The sequence below is a fragment of the Pelecanus crispus genome, chromosome 3, assembly GCF_030463565.1.
Source record: "Pelecanus crispus isolate bPelCri1 chromosome 3, bPelCri1.pri, whole genome shotgun sequence".
Classification (NCBI taxonomy): domain Eukaryota; kingdom Metazoa; phylum Chordata; class Aves; order Pelecaniformes; family Pelecanidae; genus Pelecanus; species Pelecanus crispus.
In genome coordinates, this window is record NC_134645.1 from 67,063,818 (window position 1) to 67,078,991 (window position 15,174).

At 37.8% G+C, this 15,174-nt stretch overlaps 1 protein-coding gene across 1 annotated transcript in view; it reads left to right on the top strand.

Moving 5' to 3' along the window:
* The window catches only part of MAP7 (microtubule associated protein 7), a 107,029-nt gene that overhangs the window by 58,208 nt on the left and 33,647 nt on the right, over positions 1 to 15,174 (top strand). The window contains exons 4-6 of the mRNA XM_075707707.1: positions 3,453 to 3,530; positions 13,203 to 13,366; positions 14,204 to 14,315. Of these exons, the coding sequence (XP_075563822.1) occupies positions 3,453 to 3,530; positions 13,203 to 13,366; positions 14,204 to 14,315 (354 nt within the window). The remainder of the gene's footprint in view (positions 1 to 3,452; positions 3,531 to 13,202; positions 13,367 to 14,203; positions 14,316 to 15,174) is intronic.

The window sequence follows — 15,174 nt, forward strand, 5'->3', positions numbered from 1 at the left end:
CTAGGGAACAAAACTGACTGACCTTTCAATGCTGAGTTTCTGCAAAATACCATTCATGGGTTCTAAGCTCTTTTAAATAAAGTAGTTAAATTCTTAAAAATAATTTTGAGCTAACAGTAAGTGTTGCAAGTTTATGAAAAATACTGTCTTCATACGTAGTTTAGAGGCTTAATTTCCAGCAACAGGTACAAAATTGATTTCCCTTTTGTAGAGCCATGGCTCACTTAATCTCCAAACATCCCTCTCAGGCATAATATTAAACACTTGTATGTCATCTAAGTGTAGTGAAATAGGTTGCTGAGCATGAGTTCACATGCATTGCATCATAACCAGACTGCAACCTCTACAGCAGCATGTGGGTCTTCCTGGAGCATTCTCTGTAAGGTTTTGCATATGCCCAGTTATCAATTATTTCTGTAAGAATTAAGGAATTCTTGCAGGATTTGTTGCAAATGACATGTTTCCCATCTCCTTGTGCAGCAACTTAAAGCTATTGCCTGATGACGAATATGAGTAAGAAAGAGTAGAAAGTACCTTGTGTGTCTGTCCTGGTATTCCTACTGAATAAGAAGAAATGCCAGTCCCCCAGGTATTTGCCTGGTGGGTTGTTAATGAGCAGAGACGTGAGAGAGAAAATGAGGAGCAGGCCCAGTGAACTTTCTTGTTTTGCCATAATTTGAAGCTATTGAAGCTATGTACTGGGGGTGTCAGCAGATCAGCTGGATTCAGAATGCAATTGGAGATTGGGCTTGTAGCCAGACTATGAAGGATCATTTCCAAGGCTTAGAAAAGACGTTTTAATTAACAGTGGAAGATTTGCACCAGTAATGTATGCTCCAGCTTCTAGGAGAGCAAAGGCAATGCTGGTCTACTACAAAGGTGTTATTCCCATCTTTGTGCCAATATTGACTTAGTTCTTTGTGCTCCCAAATGTATGCAAAATAGCTTGTTACTGAAGACATATGTACACTCTGCATAGCCTGCAACTTAATGTGAATTCTTTAGGATCGTTCTGACATCCTGGGGTGTTGGGAGAGGGGCTGTATGTGTGTGTGTGAACACTATCAGGTGTGTGATATAGAAAAAATAATTGGTTATCTTCAAAAAGAATGGCAGAGGGCAGGTTTAAAAATTTATTTTATTCCTTCTATTGCTTATAATTAGGAATTCTTAAGGGAGACCTTTTCAGTTTGCCTGTCCATGTAACCCTCCTGCCTCTTTGAAGACTTGCTGCTTCTCCCCGGTAGGGAAACCTCTCCTCTCAAGAAAGGGAAAAAACCCTGGAAGGAGAATAGTGCATTCTGAAAGAAGCAGGATTTTACTTTATTCCCTAGTGTCTCATCATTCTCTGTCAACTTGATGTTAACATTGACTTTGCTGACAGCCCTTGAAGGGAATACTTGTTTTCCAGGGGAATTCGTATTGGGTGTGCATTATTCCGCCAGCACTAATTACTCATGCTACAGAAATTCATGTTTTGTGAATCTTGTGTGCCAGCCACAAGGGAGAAATAGTATTACCCTTTTGACCTATGTCTGCATGCTGAAGAGACTGCATGCAAGTCAGCACACTTCTTAACATCAGCCAGATGTTAATCTGCACCGCACATTGGACAAATCAATGGGGTGGCTGGGCATAGTTTCATAAATGGCAGCACTGTGTGCTATTCAACCAACATTAAAGGTTTGATCTGTAACTGGGTGATGGGTTACCTTTGTTTTTGCTGGTCACTTGTTCACTTGTTGCACTTTTCATTGGGGCTATGATGTTTGAATGTTCTTCCTGCCATCTATGCAATGGGTTTTCTCCTTGCAGCTCTTACTTTGCATCACTATTAATGACTTTAGTTGGGACTGTAGTCTCTGACCACTGTTGGGATGATATTTTTTTCACTGATGAGAGTTCAAGAATAATTAAACTGAAGCTAGTCATCAGTAAACTCTTTCATCCAAGAAATCCTGTCATCCTGATGCAGAAACTTCTGTTAGAATATGAAATGCGCATTACTGATTTTTTGTCTAATTCAAATAACTATTCAAAATCTGTCTAGCACATCCTCACTTCAGGGATTTATTTTTGCAAATATCTTTAACCTCATTTTTATGACCCATTGTATTGTTTTGCTGGTAACTTTTTTCCATAGGTATGCAGTCTATACACAAATAGGCTGACTACATGTTTTTACAAATTGCTTACTTGTGTATTTGCACTGAATAGTGAAAAGGATCTGTTGTCTTGTTTTTATGTGCATTTCCATGGTGACAGTATTCTAGGTAGTTCTTTATCTTAAAGTACTTAAAAACTGAGTTTGCCTCGATACTAAAATAAATTGGACTATTTCTTTGTACCCAGAAATCTTATTGAATTTTCTGTGGGTTTTTTTGTTTACTTGTGTTTTTATTCAAAGCAGACTTTTTCAGTGCTAGTGAAAAAGCATAAAATGAACAGCTTTCCAGGTTTAACAGAACAGGCTAAGGATGAGTAGGAAATTAGTTTTGGCAGCATGCTGAGATGAATTGGTAACTTGGATTTTGTTCTCTTTTTGTCTGGAACAGCTCCACTGCTGAAGCTGGAAGTAGGATGCTAGCTGTTTAGCATTTTGTTGTTTCCCAGAGAGCTTGCTGAGCAAGTGATGTTTTTCTAACCAAGCCTGAATTTTTATAGTCAAGCCTGGGCTCTGACACAGATTGTTGATATTATTCTTAGTCTTATTCCTGTGATCCAAGTGGCCAGTTGCAGATATTTTTAAAGAAAACGTGTAGCTAACTTTCAATCTGCAAGGATAGTTGAGGAAACTATCATCTTACTTTACTGGTATTATACCAGTCCGTGCATGTGATAACACTGTCTTAACCTGTTTGCCAGAGCTTTTAACACATGTGCACACAAACATCTGTGGAGATCAATATCATGCTCTCTTCAGAAGCTCAATCAGAACTGCTACAGTGTTTTGATCCAACCTGTTTTTCTTGGGTACTGAGCTTCTTCAGTCTCGTGAAATAGGGCTTATTGGGGTTTTTTGAGGCAATACTTGTGGGAAGAATGTGCTGCACTATAATAGAATTTCCTGTGGATGCATTTTGGAGAGAGGTTATGGAATAATAGACAGTATTTTGTCAGAATGCTCTCAAGCAATTGAGTTGTTACAGGCTTGGAAACAAAATTTAACTTCTTCCTGGGTTTTCACAGGCAGTAGTCTTGCTTGGAATTCAGAGTTAGAACTTAGTCCATTCTTTGGGAGTGTTCTACATCTTGATAATTAGAATACATTCTTTTTTTTTTTATATATATTTGTTCCATCTTTTTTCATAAGATGGTTTTCTGGAAATGTGAACTATTTTGAAAATAGAATAACTAGAGTTGTTTAATGGTCATTCCCCTAAAAGCTTGTTTATGGTACTATTTGATTTTATGCTATATGCCTAATATTTTCCCCCTCCCTCCATTTACAGATCATCCAACAATACTAAAGGTTGATGACAGGCAACGACTTGCTAGAGAACGGAGAGAAGAACGAGAAAAACAGCTAGGTAAGGCCTACTCTATACTGTTTTTTTATTGTATGGGGTTTTTTTATGTACTATCATCTACATGCAGTCTTTTTGCCAGTTTGCTTTTAGGAGCATTCGGCAAACTGATTATGCTAGATATGCAATAGTGTCATTCTAGATACACTGTTACATCTTTAAAGTAGATTTTTTTAATTCATGCACATCTTGGGATTCATCATTGCTATACCTGTCACATATCTATTACTTACCTTTGTGAACCTGAATGAAAAATGGGTTGGCTTCTGAAATCATGCAAGGAAGCTTCACTGATGTAAACAGAATTTTCAAGTTTTAGAATTTTTTTACCAATTAAGATTAGATGTGTTAATATGTTGAATGCATCCTTTATTGTCTTAAAATAGAATTGCAAAATATATTGCCAATATATGGTTTGAATTTTTCTACATAAACTTGGATTTTTGTCAGGTAAAACCTTTGGTAGGTGTCAAATAGATGCACTCAGTATCTTAGAAAATGTTACCTGTGCATGAGCATGCATAACACTACTCGAGCGAATAGGGAAGGTGAAGGTTACTTAACAAGCGGCTAGTGATGGGCAGTATACTGAGTGTGATGGTGGGAGAATTATAGAATTATGTGAAGCCAAATAGATGGCTTTCTGAAAACTATACGTTTGGCTGCCACAACATTCTGTGGTAGTTGGGAGGTTGAGGAGCACAAGTATTTCCTCTTTTGTTTTTTTACACGTTCACCCTGATTTCTTTAGATGCTGCATTGTTCTTATGACTTGAGAAGCAGAAGTTCTTTATTTCCATTTTCTAGCTTCTGTAAGTTTATAAAACTATCATAACTCCAGCCAGAGTTATGCTGCTTTTTCTAACCTGGAGAGCCATGATTTATTGCCATCTAGGTCTTAATAGCATTAATATCCTTCCTTCTTTACAGCACCTTATAACATTGTACTAGCTATGCATGAATCACTAGGGTTCTTTTGGAGGGGAAAAGGAAAGCTTTGGTTTTGGCTTGCCCAGGGGGATAAAATGACAGGATGTTAGCCAATCCCTAAAAACCTCCTCCTGGAGTTGAGGCTTAGTTTCTTCAGGCTCCAGAGCAAATGGAGGTTACTGGCCCTTTTTAACTAATTTGTCATAGATGACACTTCCATGTCGTGAATTCGTTCTTTTTCAGGTTCGATCCTTGTGTAGTAACAATGCTTTATTCAAGTGCAGAGAGAGATGCTTTCCTTATATTTTCCTGAATGCTGATTTTTCTAGCTGTTGATAAATTACTATCTGTTACTGGAAGGACATGACTTTGATTGAGAAACGTGTCACTTCATGTGACATATTTTAAAAGCAACATCAAACTGTAGGGTTTTTTTTTTAAGTTGACATGGAATCTTTCATTCCTAAATGGGAGAGTTCTGCATGTCCCTGTGATGTATGAGTTTGTTGTGTGTTCTTGCATGAAGAATTATTTTGAACTAACAAGAAAACTGAAAGTTGCATTGTACTTCCATCTTTATGTTTGTCTTCTAACATTATGATTGAGGAGCTGTCTCTTGAGATTTGTGTTCCAGTAAGGAATGATTTTTACAGTGGCGTGCAAGCTTCTTTTTTTTTAGTGCAGAATCTAGATAATCAGTCACTCATGCCATGTGAACCATAGCAAAGAAATGCCTAAGCTGTCTGTCTTAAACATTCAGTTGTATAATGTTGTTACATAAATGTGTCTCATTGAAAATCACAGTTGGATTTTGTTAATACTGGGACATCAGCCATGCAACAGTAAAGCAACGGAAGGAAGGAATTTTTTTTTTTATAGAATTAAGTTGGATGTAAACTTAATTCCTCTCCTTTTGATTCAGGGGATCTGTGAAGTTTAGCAAAGGCTTCTTTTTAAGCAACAGTTGAGATTTCAGTCGTAGCTCAAGTGAAATTATTCTCTGCTGCCAATAAAAAAAGACAGTGTTCAGTTCTGTAAGTGTAGAGCTGGTAGTAATCTGTAACAATTTCATTTTGTACTTTCAGCAACTTGAACTGCAGGAGGTCACTTTATCTTTTCATGAAAATTAAGTTGTTCCACCCTTCTGAGAGCATGTGGAGTACCAGTTTAATAATGATTATGTTTGTTTACTGGGCAATATTCTGATGTTACAGAAGGGTTGATTTTTGAGATCTTCCTTCCTGCGCGCCCACTCCCCCCACCCTCCCCCCACCTTGTTTACTCTCAAGCTTTGATTTTTTTTTTTTTTTCAAGTTCCACTGTGTTGTGATAGATGTGGCTTTTGCTGTGTGGTATAATGGGTCAGTATGTGCTCTGCACTCTTGAGGATTTTCTTGCACCTGGCAGTAGTATTTTGGCAGTCTTACTTTACTTACACTTGGGTGTCTACCTCTTCTCTTTTTAATGAGTTTAGGGAGTAGAAAAGATGAGTGCTGTTTTGTCTGGATACATATAGCATATGTGTTGTGGGACTGTTGGTATCTGCTGTTTTTTGAGCATCATGCTATGCTACCTAATTGAAAAAAATAAAAAGACTTGTACAAAAATGCCCCTTTCACCTTAGTATACTCATGGCTATGGAACTCTTTTAAAAAAAGTAGAAGGCACACAGGGATGCGTATGCTTTTTCAACTAATCACTCCATCAAGAAGGGAAGGACTTTTTTTTGTTTCTTCACTGTAGGAAAGGCATTGCTTTTGAAATGCCATCCCAACGCTTCTGAAAGTTGAATTCTTTGGCTTTTTTCTGTGCAACTCATGTTTTCCATGACTAATAAGTTGTACCGTTTTTTGGATTTTTAGCTTTATTCTCTAAGACTTGCCTTTTCACATGGGCAGAAATAAAGGAATTGCTTAGCAGCTGTGCTTCAAGTTTTTTATTCCCCCGACCATTTGATAATGTATTACTCGTTGATGTGCACATTCAGACCTTTAAAGGATTATTAGGGTAATCTTTACTTGATTCTATAAATAATGCTTTCAGTGTGTCACTTGCTCTTTAGTAATCATATTTTCATTTTGTGCTGTTTCTGCTGGCACTCTTTACCACAGCGCCTATGCATGAAGTTAACATCTGTTCTTTAAAATAGAAATATTTGGTGCGAGACCAACCTTCTTGGGTCCTGCAAGATGGGAATCCCAGGAGAGGCAGTGGTGGGTGAGGCTGATAGCTGTCAAATGGGGCTGTTCTTAGAGGACAGAGTGAAGGGAGCTGTCACACTTCTGGCTCCAGCTCAGCACTATGGTTCCTTCTTCACATGTGTCAGGCTGACCAGCTGTGTTCAGCACTGGAGGCTGTGTGAGACGCACGTGTCAGAACTGTGGTGTTTGTGAAGGCAAACATGGTAGATGGCCTGGTCAAACTGGAAAAGTTTAATAAAAGCCACTGCTTTTTCAGTAGCGGGGCTTCACCCTTAACTCTGCCATACTGGTTGTATCTGTACTGGCAAATTAAATAGTGCTGAAGAGCATTCTCTGGTGCTGAAACTCAATTGTTCTGGCTATTAAACTGTTATGGTGGATCTGGCAGGGTTTTGGCTCCAGCCAACTAGCTGTCTCCTTGCTGATTCCCAGACAAGGTTTGGGAATTGGCAGGGGAGGCCCATGGGCTTTTCCTCATGTGTTGATCGAGTACTGTCACCGTTTTGGAGGGTAGTTTAGTAGTACAGGTGAAAGTTGTTCCATGCTAGTTGGTCTCTGGACACGTTCCATTTATTAGCATAGACCTGGTTCTCCGTAACTAGAAAGAAAAATCAAAATGTGTTTTTTCAACATGGAAAGTTACTGGGATTTAAAAATTGGTTTCATTCTGATAGCCTTAGATAGTGGCCTAGCAAACAGGAAGAGTTGGGGATTTCTTGTTTTTACTTCGCAGTATCTCCACCCCTGATTCTTGAGAAAACTATTTTAAGTCTTAAATCTGTGCATGTTTTATCTATACTAATCCTGCTTGAAGACTGACCTTTTTTATCACAATTATGATCCTGACAAGGACACATGGCTCATTTAGTTTCTGGCATTGGGAACAAAAGATGGTAATCCTGCCATCTGATTTAACTCTTCATTTAAGGGAATGTGTTATTAATCTTAGTTTTTAGAATATGTCTGAATTTCAGGTTGGCTAAATCCACTAATTTCTTAATACTTACAGTGCATTAAAATAATATTTTAAAAATCACACTATGATACATATTCCTCTCCTACCTGAAAGTGATCATTGGCAAAATATCACATTAATAAAAATTACGATTTTTTTCTGCTGGTGAATTCCTTCTTGCTTATTCTTTTCTGTGGCAGTTGGGGACAGAACTTTATCTAACATTTCCACAGTCAGAAACCCTACAGAAACTAGGAATCAGTGACCCTAGCATATGAATCATTTTGGGATGTCCTCAGAGGACTTGAGTGTCAGAAGGGTTTATAAGACAAGAAAACAATTTTTAAGGAAGGCTAGTTTAAAAATTTTTGTGCTGAATGTCTCTCAGAGCATAGTTACTGGGGAAAGGTTGGCTTAGAGAATCTAACATTAACTTCAGCTTTAATTATAGCTCTGAAGTTCACCTTTTAATTGATTCAGTCAGCCATTTCTGTGGCCTGATGGAACGTCCCCATTTTTAGGTATGGTTAAAGCATCACTGATCCATTTTTGTGCTAATGCAGCAAGGAGATGACCACAGTCTCAGGCAGTGTGGAGCTGGCAGTGAGGAAAGGTGAAACAGCGGTCAGAGGAGAAAGCTATTGCTGAGGTCAGTGCTGTAACGTCAGAAAAGATAAAGGCTGGAAAGATTGACAAAGACTATAATAATTTTACTCAGGTAAGTTGTCCACCCACGATGGATGCAAACAGCAGACTGCGAAAGGGCAGGCTAGACTGCTCTGCCTTTATACAGGCAGTAAACCAGAGGAAAAAGGACTAAAGTGAAGAGACAGCAGAAGGGACAGTAGAAGAGGAGCTGGAGGGACCTCCCCTTGCTTCACATGGATAAACAGAAAATAGAAGCTTTGACATTTAATGCATGTTTCCCCTTCCCTCGCAGCCTCAAACCGCTGTCTGTGTGCACGATCGGGGAAAGACACTACAAAATTATTTCCACAAAAGAAGCATGCATAGTTTTCAGTTAACATCTCCCACATTAAATTAGTTAATTCTAGTGTAAAATTAATTGGTTTTCAAGTCTTACATGTCTCTCAATATTGGAATGTTTGTTTCTTGATTGACCTTGTTTTCTTTTGCTCTGTTACTCACTTCAGAGGTGCCAGAAATATAGCCTTGATTATGTTGCTTTGTAATCTAATCCAGCATTACCAGTTTGCAAACAAGCAGAAGCTATTAACAGCACGTCCAGGGCTCAATTTGTAAATCTCTGGTTTATGCTCTAATTTTGTATCCTTGTATCAGATGACTGTGTTCAAATTTATAGATTGTGCTAAGTAATGAGATAGAACAAGGATCAGGGTGTGTCTTTTCTTTGTATTTTCCAGCTTTAATGTAAATGTTCCTATGCTATTTAAGCTTTCATCATACAGGTACTATTTGAACGACAGCCAAGCTTTCTTTGAATGATTCTTGCGTATTGTCAGACAATGTTTGTTCAAGGGAGAGAAGTATCATGAAGTTGTTAAGGCTCAGCCCCAAGAAGAAACCTTTTCATTGGACCGTACCCGTACTGGAGTCCACCATTGGCTCAACTCTGGGTATAGCTCTTAGCATAGCTTCTGGAGGAGCCATCATAAAATGGGTATTTTCCTCTTCCACATCCTGCAAATTGCTTGCTCTTCCAAGCTGATTGGACCTTCTAGGGGTATCTTCCATTTCCTGTACGCTCATCTGCTGATTTCTTCTACCAGCAAGGCATTTGATATATGTGTCTCTTATGAAACATGGCTTGCTGTGTTTCTAGAAGCACACCTATGTATTCCGAATAGGGTTTAATAGCCCTAATTTTTACCCTAGAGTAGGCTTTTTTAATCCTTGAGTAAACTTCAATTTTTACCCTCGACTACAATTTGGTAATTTCTGTGTGGGGTAGCAGGAAAAAAGTTTCTGCAAATTCATAAATAGGGACATGAGAATGAAATAAAAAGACGTTATTTTAAACTTTTTATTTTTCCTGAAGAGATCATCATATATCTAAGGACACTAACTTATGTGACTGTATATAGATACCTTGTAGATGGCAAAAACTGAGCCCTTAAGTTCATGCAAGAATGTCAGTAGTGCATACAGGAAGCAGTGAAAACAAAGGAGATCCTCTCCTTTCACTCTCTAATTTAAAGAGAAAGTGTAGGAATTAATACTTTTTTTAAAAAGAAATTAAAATTTAAAAGCAGGAAAGTTAAAATCATGAAAATAGATATTATACTTTTTATCAGAAAACAGCTGTATCATAAATCCTGCTTTTATGTACTAGTTAAAATATTTGGTCCAAGCACAAAATTAGTAGCTTCCGCATGTTAATAGGTGAGTGTGTATTTTCTGCTGCCTTTTGCCTGTAACTTAAAGGTGGTGGAAAGACATAGCTTTTATATTTTTTTGAAATTGGATGTTTCTTTTGTTATAATTTATTCCAGCCTAACATTTCCATTTGCCTTGACAATTCATCACTAATGTGTGTTTCTGCTATTGAGCTGTCTTTCCTTATCAAAAAGTATGATTTTATCATCCCTTCTCTGAGGAGCAGAAAGTTGAAGATTCGTGTTCTATCCAGAGGTTTAGCATTCTGATTGCCTTCCCAGCAGTGAGAGTGTATGTGAAAGCTGACTCTTTTACATACCAAAGCATAAAAATGTTTTCAGCCTTTCTCTCCCTGACTTTAGTCTTGAAAGTTCAACTGTACTATTTTCATTACTTTTTCTAAACCACCTGACAGGCTAAAGCCTATGCAAATCACCACCAATAATGCCCCAAGAAGGTCTAACCATTTACAATTTTAATGACAAGAAGGACAAACAATCTCCATGTCTTTTATAGGCAAATTAATATTCCAGTAATGTCAGTTAAGAAAGGGGTTTTTTTGTTTAGTTTTTTTTATTCTTTGCTTTTCTTAATTTCTTATATCCTTCGGGAAGTGCTTTATTTTCAGTAGAAAACCAAAGAGGCTTTTCATGCTGGGCTGCTATTGCAAGCGGATTCCAGGCACGAAAGATCCAGATGATCTCAGGATCTGTAGAAGTCTCTTTTGCTCACAGCAGTGGCTTGTCTTGATATGATCATTAGAGTATGTACGCAAGTGACTACTGAGTAAAAGCCAACATGCTGCAGCTAGATGGACTTTCCTGACATACGTGCTACTAAGCTCCTTAGGTGCTCAGCTTTTTCAAAGAGAATGGATGTTTCAAAACTTCTGCAAAATTACTTGATTGAATTCCAGTTTTGAACAACTACATGGGGTTACTTAGTCTGTTCAGGGTCTAGGTAACAGGTTGTGTGTGCTCTTTTTTTTTTTTTTTTTGTTAATTTGTTTGTATAGCACCATGGTGACAGGATGCTGTAAGAGTCTAGAGCATTTGCTGTGTGAAGGTGGGTCTAACTTAGATTGCAAACATATAATGATGCATGAGGGAATAATCTAGTTCCACTCTTGAATGGTTAGCTAGGGAAGCTAAAGCTTGTAACAAAGAGCAAATTATGCAAATTTTGCATGCAATAAATGAAATGGACTCCAGATTTCCTTTTAAGAAAGGGATAGGGAATAATTTTTTCTTTCAAGATCCATTTCTGACATCTACAGATAGACAAATAATAAAGATTGGAAATTAAGACTAATTGTTATAGTTTGTACATGTTAGAATAAAATACGTCTATAAAATCATACACCTTTTTAAAGTATTACAAGCTCTGTGTCTATATGTATCTCTGCAGTGCTGTCCTCAGAACTGAAACAAACCCTCTAATCGTTTCTGTATCAGAAATGAAACATATCAGTAGACTCAAATAAGAAACAATTCTGAAGATGAAAACTAACAGGAGAAGCCTCACAGGAAGTATTATGCAGAAAGAACAGAAGGAGAGAGTAATACCGTATCCTCCAGGAACGGCATTTAAGAGTTACTTAACATTACTGCAGTCTAACACTGACGAACAATTATCTAAGGAAAAAGAAGATGATAAAAACCTAGTGTCGAAATGGGAAAAATGCTTGAAAGTATTGTGTTGTTCACAGTGTATTATTAGTTAAGTTCTGTTCAAATTTGGTTTTATGAAGTATTTTACCTGTTGAGGCCTGTAGACTCAAGCTCTGTCTCCTTCCTTTTGTGCCCTCGTGAGTAATAGATAGGCATGATTTCCCAGCCTCACTGTGCCTTTTGTGAAACTTCTGTCTTCAGACAGGTGTCCAGTATATAGTAATTGGTTCTGTTGATGGAGGAGAAAGGCTATGTTTTCTACAAAAATTAATTCTAAGCTGGCAGTGTGACTTGTCAGAGAAACAGGAATGTGATATCGCTGAAAACGGAACTGCAGAGGTCTTTGAAAATGAGACAGAGACTTTAGGGTTTAATGTGTGGAACTGGGCAACAACTTGGGGCAGAGACTTTTCTAGAGTACATGATTATAACAATAGGCTTTCTTTTTCTTTTCTTTTTTTTTTTTTTTTTCCTCCTTTCCTCCTTTTTTACTCCAGATTGGATTAAAAAAATGCTGTCTCAGACTTAGGTAGAGAACTTCCTTACATTGCTGGCCTTGGAAATTGAAAGTCCTTTTGACACTTTGCTGTCCGGATTCCCTGTTGCTAGTGTGTTATCAATGAGCTCTATCTGTGTATGATTTTCTAATGTGGTTCTCAGTGATGTTTGTCTCATGACCTTCACGTGCATCTCTTCCTGCACTCCCATCTGTCTGTTCATGAAGATCCAGAGGTATCAAACGTCCAGGACTTTTTAAAAGCAAGTAACAGGTCTTTTAGAACACAAAAATGTCTGGGACCTGAAGCTTTCAAGACAGCAATAGGGAGATGTCCAGAGTATCATATATAAATTTTTTTTTGTGGACTACAGTTTGAGCCCATGTTCCAGATAATACTTCCATGAAAATTCTGACCCTCCTGGGGAGCAGAATTTGTCTCATGTAGTGCTTCCTGATTTGTCTTGATTAGCACTTCTGAAACATGTTATTCAGAGCTCTGCGGCAGTGGAGTTATGTGACAGATTAAAGTTCACCTTTAGACTGACGACTTTCGTGGGTAACTTGTTTCCTTCTGGCCAGCTGTTGGTACGGCTAACAGTCCAAGTGCTGGAATTGTCATCCTAGTCACTTCTGATCAATACCTATCTCTTATGATAGGAAGGGTATATATAGTGGTGATAGTTTTATCTTTCTTTTTATAGTAAAAGATTACAGAGAGTTATCATGATTTGTACAACAGAATTGTGTTCATGATATATCCGACTTAAGTATTTAGGTATTTTAAACTAACAAAAAATCCTTTCTTCTACATAGAAACTATGTGCTCAAATAATGTAACTATTTCTGGTGGTAATTCATAGTAAGTAAATTGAGATGAAATGAAATGAACTTGTGACCAGGGTACATGATGTTCTAATACATGAGGAGAGATTAGGATATTATGTATGTCCTCTTAAGAAAATGAGTTCAAAAGTTTTTGCATTTAGCTTAGTTACTCAGGTTGTATTAAAGATTTCATCACATATAGCATGTTAATACTTTTATTTCTGATTTTTCTCACAGCTGCAAGAGAATCCATCTGGTTAGAAAGAGAAGAGAGAGCCCGGCAACATTATGAAAAACACCTAGAGGAGCGCAGAAAGAAGCTAGAAGAGCAGAGATTAAAGGAAGAGAGAAGGCGAGCTGCCGTAGAGGAAAAGCGAAGGCAGAGAATAGAAGAAGATAAGGTAAGAATAAATGTCATGAAAACACTTTTTAGCTTGCTTTTACTATGAGATACAGTACTATCAAACTTTTTCTTTAAGAGTTGATGGAAAGAATGTAACGTAAGCCATGGTCAGTATGAGAGGGTGTGCAAAAGAGGATTTTAAGCCCTGTTTGCACAGATACTGCTCTTAATGAATCAAATGCAGCCAAGTTGAGCATGTCTGGATTACAGTGTATGGCAGTGGACAAACTCATGCAGAAAAATACAAATTGGGTTGGTTTTGTATGGTTATCTGTTAATTCTTAGCCATTCAGTATAAGGGTTGCTAAATATTAGTTTCCCTAACAAAACCTTTAAGAGAGCATGTAATGAAATACGCTCTTGGCTGATTTGTGTCAGTTAAGCTGGGAACTACTTGCAGTGTGATCCTACGTAAGTCAGCTCATCCTTGTGTAGTGGGTTGGTTTTGTTTTTTGTGTTTCCTCTCTCTCCCACTGTTCTGGTATTTAGTAGGTGGGAGATACAAGGTGGGAAGTAGCCTTCGTATGTGTTTGTGTAGTGGCTGCCATAACAGGGCCAGCGTGTTTTCTCTGCAGTTATGCAGGTCTCAAACAGATCTTACCTTTTCAAAATTACAGTTAATATTTTAACTTATTTATGGCTTAATTTCTGTCTAATCCTGTTCTAGAGTTAGGATGGCTCATCTGAGTGTGTGTCTTAGTAGGCAGCACATAAGCTTGAACACAGCTCCGAGATGCCTGCTAGGTTTTGTCCACGTGGAGGGTAGCAGGGTTTGATGAGAAGATTAAGTTAAAAACCCAATAGTATCCAAATGTATTATCCTGTTGCACTTAAGGAACGACATGAAGCTGTTGTACGTCGCACAATTGAAAGAAGCCAGAAGCCAAAACAAAAGCAAAACAGGTGGTCCTGGGGAGGAGCACTACATAACCGCATTAATAACACAGGTAAAGAGGGAGGCTTGGTTTGCTAGCCAGTTTCCCTGCCCTGCCAGTTAACTGGAATTCACTTTGCTTCTGTTAAAAGGAAGGATGGTTCAGTGTATGCTGGTTTAAATTCTTTGCTCTTGATCTTACTGTTGCTAGCAATGACATGTTTCTGACATTCCTGTGTAGCAAGAAGAAAAGGAGAAATCTGAACAGAAGTGTTACAACTTGTTTCAGGAGTTGACTAATTCTGTAACTATCTTGCTACAGCTTCTAGCTTCTGCTGCTTTGCTGTTGTTTGTGTGCGTATGTGTGGGTGTGCTTGTGCTGTGCCAGTCATGTGATATGAGCTACTGTGTGCAAATGCTAAATATCATGGCTCAAAAAATAGATCTGGTGGAAATTACCTAATACTGAGATTAAAACAGACACAAGGAAGAAAAATTGTTCTTTGTAATAAGCTATCTGTACCTTGTACAGCTATTGTGGGAGACAGAAGTCCATTTTTCCCCCTAGAAAAACCTAAAGATGGGCAAATTATGTTTAAGCAAATTTTAGCTATATGCTTTTTCCCCAATTATCTTCCTTAACTTAATCTGCCAATCATTAATGTGTATATGCCCTGTTAAATATGACTTGAACCCAAAAAAGAGAACTTGTCCTTTATTTCTTTCACCAGAAAGTGGTACTTGGAATTCTTCTCTTCCTACTCTAATGTATGCATTTCAATGAGTCCAACCTTTCATCAAGGGGGACAAAAAGGTTGAGAAAAGAATGCTCCGAAATCTTTGTGATATACAAGTTCAATAAACAGTTATTTTTCATAAAAGGTTACTTTTTTGCTTAACTCTGTATAACTTACTGATTTTTATTTTCTTTA